The sequence below is a fragment of the Perna viridis genome, chromosome 6 (assembly GCF_037379345.1).
Source record: "Perna viridis isolate PV_CMFRI_1.1 ecotype Kerala chromosome 6, ASM3737934v1, whole genome shotgun sequence".
Taxonomy (NCBI): domain Eukaryota; kingdom Metazoa; phylum Mollusca; class Bivalvia; order Mytilida; family Mytilidae; genus Perna; species Perna viridis.
The window spans coordinates 44,445,185-44,456,306 of NC_142450.1; the positions used below are offsets into that span (position 1 = coordinate 44,445,185).

The 11,122-nt window shown below is 33.6% G+C and overlaps 1 protein-coding gene across 1 annotated transcript; it reads left to right on the forward strand.

Annotated features, from left to right (window-relative positions):
- The first annotated feature begins 54 nt into the window (after positions 1-54).
- LOC148615189 (cytochrome c oxidase copper chaperone-like) lies at positions 55-8,046 on the forward strand. Its single transcript, XM_088589854.1, has 3 exons — positions 55-225; positions 4,488-4,589; positions 7,906-8,046. The coding sequence occupies exons 1-2, from the start codon at positions 134-136 to the stop codon at positions 4,570-4,572; spliced, it is 177 nt and encodes a 58-aa protein (XP_088445980.1). The 5' UTR covers positions 55-133; the 3' UTR covers positions 4,573-4,589; positions 7,906-8,046.
- The last annotated feature ends 3,076 nt before the right edge of the window (positions 8,047-11,122 follow it).

Genomic DNA, 11,122 nt, shown 5'->3' on the forward strand with positions numbered 1-11,122 from the left:
AGCATAAAAGGAACTTGAAAAAGGGAAGATCTATCTTTTAGGTTTCAGGCTATAACTCTATAATAATGTAAACTTCCGGTTCTTACAAAACACGTTTTTAACCTTCAAGTTCTCCCACAAACACCTTAAGAGGATGCCAAAAGAGAACGAACCCGTAGGTCCTGATGGAAAGAAGTTAAAACCATGCTGCGCTTGTCCTGACACTAAAAAAGCGCGCGATGAATGGTGAGCAATGATTACTGGTATATATTTTTGGTATACAATAATGTGACGGTGATTTTTAGTGTAGGAATGTTACATCATATCTTTGCTTTCACGAATTCCACTCATGTTACTTACAAAGATCGCTAATTTTAAAGGTTTCAAAATCAGATTCGGTTAGAAAATGTTCACTTTTGATTTCAGCTTCCAGTTCTGAACACGTTTGGAAGAACTTGAAAGTCCTGAAATAAGGGGTAACCTAATCAATCAATCAAATTTAGTCAGGCAACATCAGTCATAATTACAATATAAAACAGATTTTAGCCATTGAAAAAACTGTCTATATGCAATACACATTATCCTGTATAAAAGTTATTCATGTATATATTCTTAAGTAACTCTTCAAAAGCATATTGGTTGCCTGGGATAACCTATAAAGCTACATGTAAATACTTTGTACAGTTAGCTTAATTCCAATGGTGTCCCTCTCTTTAAAAAGTCACACAATATTAAGTACAGCTCAGCCTTAAAACCATGCAGGAGCTTATAAAGGGTGATTCATTCATTTCTTAATACCAAATATATTTTATTTGGAAATCCTTCAGTAGGGCTCATAGAAATTTGTATTCAAAAGTGCAAATGAAAGTTGCCCACTGGAGATATTAACACTTACATTTTGGTTTTGATTTACCACAACAAAAGTACAGAATTTTTACACTAAGACCAGTCAATAAATATTTCATGATAAGTAGCAGGTCCAAGGACATGAACATAGGAAGAGTTGTTTTTAGGACATAACAAATGTATTTATACAATTTCATTGATTATTTGAAAATATGATAAATCACCACCTGCCTGGTTTTTAGGCAGAACCATACTTTATCTGTCTATTTCAATACTATAATCCTAAAAATGAAAGTTAAAAAGAACATGAATATAGAAGAAGAACCTTTATTATCCATATGAATGGGCTGTTGAGGGCATGATATGTTACAATTATTAAAATTATAATACCTTATTACATTGAAATTACTTTATAAACATAACAAAGAACTATAAAGTCTGATTTACCACATAGTAAGATAAAGTATGAAAACCTGGGATGTCAGGTAAACAACAGAGATGAGCAGTGTCTTAGGATTTTTCAGAAATTGAGGAAAAATCCATATAAAATCAACTTTCCCACAGTCACTGACTGCTTTCCTAAGAAAACAAATCCTTACAGCATATGAAGTTTTCAACTTGCCATGGGAAAGTGTAACTAAGTACCTAACTTTCCCTGACCCAAATTTCACTTGCCCCGGGTAACGGGAAATAGGAATCTTAGAACACTGCAAGAGGCAGAGGAAATATATATATATATATATATATATATATATATACATACCAACCACAGCTAGCTAGTTATGTTCAGTTCTTGTAACCCATATGAACATTGCCATTTTTGAGTTGCGAAGGACTTCAACGATCAAATTGTTATATCCTTGTGTCCGGAGCAGGAGGAGCAGCTTTTTGGATGGTCCAAATGCTGAGGACAAGAGATGATGCTTTATATAACAAAACAGAACTTTGCCCAATAAATTTACATTACACTCTGACTAATAATGAATTCATGGTCCTCATTGTTACATGCCATCAATTGAAAATGTTTTACTGCTGTTTTGTATCAGGATTTCTCTGAAATATTTTGAATAGATATTGGTGGATTATTCTAATCTATAGTGGCATTATTTAAAAAAAACTATTTTTGCTATAAATATGTGTGCTTGGAACATGAAAGTTCATATAAGTTGTGTTTCGTGTACATGTACATTTGTACATACCCAAGTGTACATGTACCTAAGTGCTTCTGTACACAGGAGGTCTGTCTGCTCATCTCTATTTCAGCTCTGCATCTTCACCACTGTTACTATTACTTTTGTTACTTCAGGTATAACTCTAATTCATTGTAAAATCATGGATCTTAGGGTGTCAATCTCTCTAATGTTTGTCTAGACAGCATTCTAATGTCTTTATGTTTGGTGCTGTAACTACATTATCTGGAAGGTTGATTCACACTTTCACCACTCTGGATGAGAAATAATATTTCATTATGTTGAGTCTTCTTCTGTGCTTTGAGTTTCCCCTTGTTGTTGAGCTGATGTTTCTTGTAAACAATTCTTCAGTTATTCTTGGGTTGTATATTCCTTTATGATCTTATAGGTCTCTATCTCCCTTCTTGTCCAGATGTTGACTTGGTTGAAATGGGTAACACATTAATCAGGATGGAAGCGAAGTAACGACTCCTCACTCCATTTGAATAACTTCCTCATTGTCCATTTGAACAATTATGCTATTTTTCTTCTCCTGTAATGTCTCTATATTGATTTGTGGCGTCCACAAACATGAAATTCAAAACATCTGATATAGCGCATGATGGTAAATCATTTATAAACACTACAAATAGTATTAGACCCAACACTGAACCTTGCGGTATGCCACTGGTTACATCATGCCATTTTGAAAACGTTCCATTTTCAAAAGTTGTATTTAGGTTGACTCCAATAAATCCAAACTGTTTATCACTAAATAAATTGTAAAGATTAATTTTATGAATGATTGTTTTTCCATGATTTTACAAATAATGCTTGTTAAGCTAACTGGTCGATAATTTGATGCTTTGTAACCACAGGGACTTACTCCCACTATCTTATAGCCTGACTAGTATATAAACAGGAAAAGGGTGATCGTATAGTATATGAAATATCTAAAATATGGATTAATATGAAAACTGCTTGCCATAGAATACTGTCACAAGTAATATATCAGATATATGTATATTACATATTACCGGTATATAAGATATCTATTTAATATTATATAAAAGCTTTCTTGTATGAAATATCAGATATCTCATATAGTATAGATAGTAGATATTTTATATACTACATGTGTATATGGATATCTTATATCATATATGAGATACATGTATCTTATATATTAAATGAGATATCTAAAATAGGGACTTATTATGAAAACAACTTGCCATAGTATTCTTCAATCAAATAACCAATTACCACAAAGTATTTAAGCGATTCAAATATGGTAAGCAAGTCACAAGTATACAAATATGTACAATGCACTTTTATATGCATGTTCCCTTTCATAGAAACATTGAATGTGTTACCAATACACTTCTACATTACCCAAAGCACTACAGCATATGGCCAACTTTTTAAAACTTTAAATGCCAGTCTTAATTAAAAATAATTTTTTTTTTTCATTAGTGTATATTGTCATTGTATTTCTTCAGAGGGTGTATCACTGGAAGTTTCTTATGTTAAAAGTCATTTTGGCTAGACAATTTTTACAGAATGATTGGGAAAAAAATCATACAATCAACAACTCCTGTAACCCAATTTTTATTAGCTCACCTGGCCATGTGAGCTATAGCCATCACTTGGCGTCTGTCATCGTAGTCCGTTGTCGTCGTTAACAATTTTTCAAAACTCTTCTCCTCTGACACTACTTGACCAATTTAAACCAAACTTGGTATGAATGTTCCTTGGGATATCCTGCATAGAGCTGTTGTGGGTTTTTTGATCCATCGAAAAACATGGCCGATGTTACTAAAAATAGAACATAGGGGTCAGACATTAGTTTTTCGCATATATCCCCAAAACTGTTAGGTTTAGCCAAATTCTTTCAATGATCCTTATTTATAGGACTACAAAAGTCTTCAGGCATAAAAGTTGTCAGATGCCTCCTTATAAGAGTTATTGCCCTTGACAGGGGAAAATGACAGGGTTTTTTGGGGTTTTTTTTTTTTTAGAGTTTTCGGCCAACGTCTTGAAAACTATGATAAATTTAAACTTTCATTTGCTGAAATGACCCTTATGATAAGTCCTATCAAAGCTTTCTTGAGTCAAAAATGTTGGACAACTTCTTGTTTAATTTATTGCCCTTGAAAGGCAAAATTCAACCAGGTGAGTGATTCAGGCTCCTGGGAGCCTCTTGTTTACATGTAAAGTGTATAGACATGTGTTAATATTAATTTCATGATACAAAAGAAATGCACATAGATGATTATCACAAGCAAATAGCTGTGTTACAGCTTGCCCAACCCTGTACAGTGAAAAGAAACTACTGTAAACTCATTTTTTGTGAAAAATCATCTCAAGCCCATTAGTGCTAGATGGCTTTTTTTTGTAAGTCATTATATCAACTTCAAAACTTGTTAACATGACATGACTAAAAAAAGTGTTGTATTCTATTTTTTGTTTAATGTATATACATTTTTCTTTTAGTATTATAGAGAAAGGAGAAGAAAACTGTAAAACACTAATAGAAGCCCACAAAGAGTGTATGAGAAAACTAGGTTTTAAGATATAAAAGAGGATGTAGTAAATGTAAGTTGATATTGTTATTTTAAATGTTTTTTAGCTCACCTGGACTAAAGCCAAAAGGTCTTAGTGAGTTTATCGTATAGCTGGCACTTTTCATGGTGTGCTAATATTGGCATAATTTAGCAGTCTGTCTAAAAACGCCAAAATAAATTCTTCGAAATATTTACTCTGAACATAGGTACTTAGAGCACTATTTACATGTAGTATCTGCCAAAATTAGAATTGCCAAAATTTTTTTGCATACTTTTTTGCCGAAAAATCGCAAAATTTTACACCGCCAAAATAACCTGCTATATGGTATGCTATCACTCTGCGTCTGTCATCTGTTGTCTGTAAATTTTTCACATTTTGCCCAACTACATGAAAACCCCTTATCCAACTTTAACGAAACTTGGCAAAATTGATGTATGCAAAAGCTTCTACAAAAAGATCCACTTTTGGTTCCATTTGAAAAAAAAAAAAAATGGTACACAGAAGCTAGCTAATTTTCTAAGATCTACTCCTCTGAAACAATGGATGCCAATGTTTTAAATCAATGGTAATGGAAAACTATTGACCAAACTTTACGACAAACATGATGACTTTTCATTCAGAATTGTCAACTTTCCTTTCATTTGTGGCAACATCCCTTCGGCTCCTGCGTATGGAGTGTTCATATCACAATTCATACGTTATGCCAGAGGTTGCCGAAACTACGCAGACTTTTTGTATCGTGCTAGAAGTCTAACAAATAGGCTTCTGGAACAGGGTTATGTTGCTACAAGATTGAAGTCATCACTACAGAAGTTTTATGGTTGTCATCATGAACTCGTGGATTGTTATGATGTATCCATCAGCACCATGAAAACTGATTTATTCAACGGGTCATAGTTTACCTTTCCTCGTTTGTCTACCCCAGACTTGACTTTTTATGAGCAACTCGGCGGGTGTTTCTAGAAAAGCAGAGGACGCTTACACTACCAGTGCACCTGGTCCATGCTCCCAGTTTTTAGTGGAGTCCGAGTTGCTCATTTACTTTCGTTACTTTGTATGTATGATTTTAGTTACTTTATGTTCTTTGTTGTGTGTGTCTGTTTTCCATGTCTGGTCTTTGTCCCTGGATTACATTCTTTTGATTACTGCTATAACCTTGGTTCCCTTGATTACTCTTTGAAACTTGATAGGTTAAATGGCCTCAATGTCCTCTACATACAAAAGATCCACTTTTTGTGTGGATCAGTATGTTGCTGTGTCCACTCAAACTTGCCATTGAAACCCTATGCAGAAACACATTTTGGCCTATATTTGAAACTTGGCAGAAATAATAAAAGGGACAATTTTTAACTTGTGATCAAATTTTACCTCCGCTTTATTAAATAAAACAAGGTGGCCACCAAAGACTATTTAAGCTTCTGATCAGCCAATTTTCACAGAACTCCTCTGAAACCTTAGGTGCCAATGTTGTGAAACTTGATAGGTGTGATGACCTTAATGCCTGCTACAAATGATTCACTTTTTGTTTGGCTCAACAGATGACTGTGGGCACTCAAAGTTGCCATTGAAACCCTATGGGGAAAACATTTTGACCTTTATCTCTGCCTTTATGTGGCTCAGGTGGGTTAGTCAATGGCAGGAACTCTATTAACTTTTTGTTTACATGATCAAATGATATGACCACTCCTGGTGATCAATTCAGGCTTGAAACTAGTTTGGTATGACTCTTTTTAAGTGATAAAATGTTAGAAATTTTATTGTACTATTGAAAATATTGCCTCCAATTTTTATAAAATTTGGTGATTTGTTTCTTGCTATTGATTTGAGGACCTTTTTACTCATTAGGGGCTATATTGTAATCACCTTGTCCATTCGTCAGTCCACATGTCTGTCTGTTACACTTTTTTTTTAACAGACTTGTCAGCATCTATTGGAGGGAATACTTAGATATTTGGTTTATTGCTTCCTCATGATGACTTGTACCATGTCTCCTCTTTTCAAATTTGTGCCTCATCTACTTCCTGTTTGCAGATCAACTTTTTAATTTTTTAGGTGGTGCATCATGGAAATTTTTGTAACAGATTTCTCAGCTTCTACTGGATGGAATACTTTGATATTTTGTGTATTGCTTGTTGTGATGATTTGTCCTGTGTCTCCCTTTTTCTCATTCAAAGCTCATCTACTTCCTGTTTACTAATTGACTTTGTAGTTTTAGGTACTGTGTAATGGAAATTTTCATAACAGAATTCTCAGCTTCTATCACAGGGAATCCTTAGATATTTAGTATATTGCTTTCTCATGATGAATCATACCGTGTCTCTTCTTTTCTGGTTTGTGACTTTTCTACTACTTGTTAAAAGATCAACTTAGTATTTTGTTTAATGTGCTACATAATGGAAATTTTAGAAACATATTTCTCAGCTTCTAATGAAGGGAATATTTGGTATATTGCTTTCTCACGATGACTTGTACTGCATCCTGTTTACCGATTAACTAAGTAATTTTTCAAATGCTGCATAATGGAAATCTTCATAACAGATTTCCTAACTTCTATTGCAGGGAATGATTAGATAACTGGTATACATCTATTTCTTTCTCATGATGATTTGTCCAGTGTCTCCCCTTTTCAGGTTTGTGGCTTACCTACTACCTGTTCTCCAATCAGCTTAGTAATTTTTTAGGTTTTGCATAATGGAAAAAATTGTAAGATTTCTCAGCTTCTACTTGAGGGAAGGTATGCTTAGATATTTGGTATATTGCTTTCTCATGATGAGTACTGTGCCTCCCTTTCCCAGCTTTAATTTAAATGGTTGAGTTGGGTACATTTGTAGCATGCAACATCTTGCTTATTCATTGACAAAAGGTCACTTATTCCCTGATTTTCACTTATCAATGGATTTTTTTTTTTTTTTTTTTTTGGAAATACCAGTCATATTTCGTTGTTACTTATTAAAGCTCATTATGAATTACCACAATAGATTTTTTTTTCATGCAAACTACAGATTATTGGACATGGTAGGCTGAAGTTGGACGTCAATTCCTTAGGCTCTTAGGCAAAAAAAATATTATCTTTGTGGTTTTTAGCCTGTAAAATAATGATAGATTAGAAATAAACCTTTGATAGATGATGTTTTGAGTGTCTCTGTAAATTATTTCGATTTTAGTTCTACTTAAAATTGACATCTGATTTTCTCATTTTCCAGGTTAGGTGAGTAATTCAGGCCTGATTATAATTTTATTCTGTATGGTTTAATAAATGCAAGACATCAAATAAATAATACATTTATGTGGTAACTTAATATTTACATTCTGTTAGTAACAATTTAGTTTCTTACTTATTTTGTAGACTCTATTAAGCAGCAGTGTGATTTTCAAGCTAACATGTGGATCTGAGGGATGCATGAGTTGAGATGTATGACTGAATGAACATTTTTACAAGGAAATCCTGTACAAAACTGTTATTTATAAAATTTTATGAAAATCTGAATCATAGTATGTATTATTCCCTTAGAAGGGGGAATGATTATGGTATCTTGCAGTCGTCATTAATAGACAGTTTGTGTTCCGTACAAAGATAAATTTTCATGAAATAATACCACAAAGTGCCATATCACAAAAAAAGCTGTGATTGATTTTGGGGGTTGTGACTTGAACCATTTAGGAATTAGGGATCAGAAACAAGCATTTTTAACGATGTCATGATGATAACTTGACTAATTGTGACTGGATCTCTTTGAAATTGTACAAGGTGTCACTTCAAAATGTAGGCTGGGATCAATTTTTGGGGTTGTGACTCAGGGAACAAATTTTGCTCCTCTACTCACTGACCTATTCCTTCACTCTAATGAGGTTGACTTGATAGCTGATCTAATCCAAAAAGAGGAACCTTGTTTAGCCATATTCTTTGATCTTAGTTTCCGAAGTATAGATGATGTATTATCATTAAACAATCCTAGCTTCTGGGATTTTATACATCACAATAACCTCAAAGAACTTGAGATAAAGGATTCTACAGACACTGTGGACCCTACTCAAGTCCCATACGCTACCAGGCTATATCTGGGGAAGTTCCCGACTAAGGCAGCAGAGGCTTTCGTGCTACCACAGGGGTAGTCTTCAAACTTTCAGGAATTAGGGGGCCAAAAACAAGCATTTTCATGTTTGGACAATAACTTGATTAATTATAATTAAGTTTGCCAAGGTATATAGTTTTTTACCCTTCAGTCAGTCTGTGTGTCATAGTATGTTGATGCCTGGGGAACGCTTTCATTTGTTGACTGATTCCCTTCAATTTTTGGAGGATGGTTAGTAGTATCAAAATCTTAAATGTGATTATTTTCACAGAAAATGGTCAAGGGGGAACACTTTTTTATACCCCCACTTTAGGAGGGTTAGTGAACATTGCTCACAGTTTTTCTTCTTTTTTTTGGGGTATATGGACTGATGTTTTTTCTAAAGAGTGCAAATGTGTGTACATGGTATAAGTTTCTTTAAATGTGAATGACTCTCTTTTAAATTGTTCCACAAGATGTCAATGAAACAGAAGGAAGGCTGGGATTGATTTTGGGGGCTGTTCTTATTGAGTTATAAAGGGCCACACCGAATCTGGTCCAATTCTTTTCATTTGTCAAATATCATATTTTTTTATATTTCAGTACTTTTTTTACTATATAAAAGTATTACAGTAGTTTTGCTGTTTCATACTTTTAAGTCGTCTAGATAACTATTTCTCCTCCTGGTGAAATAGTTTTGATCATTTTTCCTGTAGAGTAAATTTCACAATCAAACTTCCCTGACATTTTTTGTCTCATTCATTCCATTGGTTTAAATCAAATGATGTCAAGGGAGAGAACTTGGAGTTTTTCAGTATATTAAAACACTTATTAACTGGATGTGAGGGTAATAGCAGTTTTATTGTCCCATCTGTACTAACTATTAACCTCGGCATTGCCTCCGACAATAGTAAGTACCTTGTGGACAACAAAACTGCTATTACCCTCAAAACCACACAATAAGTATATATAAACGCCCTGCGAAGCATTTTATTTTATTTATAATGCATATAAAATCTTAACGCAGTCCTTGTCAAAATCTAATTTGTCGACTTAAATTGGATTATATTTTAAAGCTTATAATATATGTATGTGATACAACTGTATCAAGCTGCATCACACAAAACATTATATAGGCCCCATTTTCAAGTTTGGCCAAGTATAAATTTTGTTTGATTTCAACAAAAAGTGAATTCAAGGGGACTGTTATTTTGAATCTAAATATCTATATTGTGTTTTTAACAGGTAAATTTCTTTGCATTACATTATGGTAGAAGTAAAAGAAATAATTCCGTCTTGTCATTTCAAGAGAAATATCTCAATTAACTTTGACGCAGTTACGGTTCTTCAGTATGAAAATTTCAAAGCATTTGTTTTATGACATTGAACAAAGTTGAATATTTTACTCCCTATGGACCTACCTGTAAACACAAGTTACTGTACTTCAAATACACAGATACCAACCCCACCTGATATCACATACAATCAACTTAACCAGTACAGAGTTTGAAACTTCCCTTTGAATTTTCAATTCAAAGTTCTCATGAAGGGTTGCCTATACTTTTAGCAAAAACATAACTTCAAATAGAGTTGATAGACAGATGAGTCAAAATCTTGAATAAGTACAAACCATTAAGCCAAAATTGCATACCTTGTTATACCTCCACGAAGTTTGGGGGTGTATCACCTGTTCTGTCTGTCCATCCACATTCCTTGTAAGCCCAACTCCTAAACTGCTCAAGGGATTTTGATGAAATTTTATAGGAATGTTGAGTATCATATGCTGATATGCATGAAGGAATATAAATACTGTCAGCCCACTCCTAAGGGAGATAATCTAAATTTAAGATTTAGGTCTCACTAACCACTTTGGGGTCAAATGGCCACCCCCCTATGTAGTACCAAAAACACACTGAACCTAGACATATGCATTTTAAGTGCATTATTTGTGTGTATTGTGATTAAAAGTAGTCAAAATAAAGCTGAGAATGTGTACTTTAAAATCATATATGTAGTTAACTAGAAAAGTGTATGAATATTGTTTACATGTGTGAGTAATTTGCCTCCATGCTGTCAGTTGGCAGAATGGGTAAAAATGTGGATTTTCAGTATTATTTATTCAAGTAAATTTTGTGAAGAATTTCTACAATCATTGTACCATTAGCAAAATGATTTTTGAAGCCTTTTTTTCCAAGCTTTGCAACGGTATGCAACTTTAAGATGTCATTTGTCCTGGGAATTCACAGTGAGACTTTGAAAATTCCTTTATTAACATGTAAAGTAATGGAAACGTTAGAAGTGGTTAGTGAGACCTTAACATATCAAGGAATTTTTATGTAATTTTATAGGAAGGTTGGATATCATGTGTAATTGTGCATGAAGGAATGTAAATACTGTCCGAGGACTCCAAAGGGAGACAATTCAAATTTAAGGATTTACATATCAAGGAATTTTTATGTAAATTTATAGGAAGGTTGGGTATCATATGCAATTGTCCATGAAGGAACATAA

Coding starts and splice junctions, on each gene's coding strand:
- LOC148615189 (XM_088589854.1), top strand. CDS start 134: ATGCCAAAAGAGAACGAACCCGTAGGTCCTGATGGAAAGAAGTTAAAA. Junction 226..4,487: donor AAAAAAGCGCGCGATGAATG/GTGAGCAATGAT, acceptor TTTTTCTTTTAG/TATTATAGAGAAAGGAGAAG.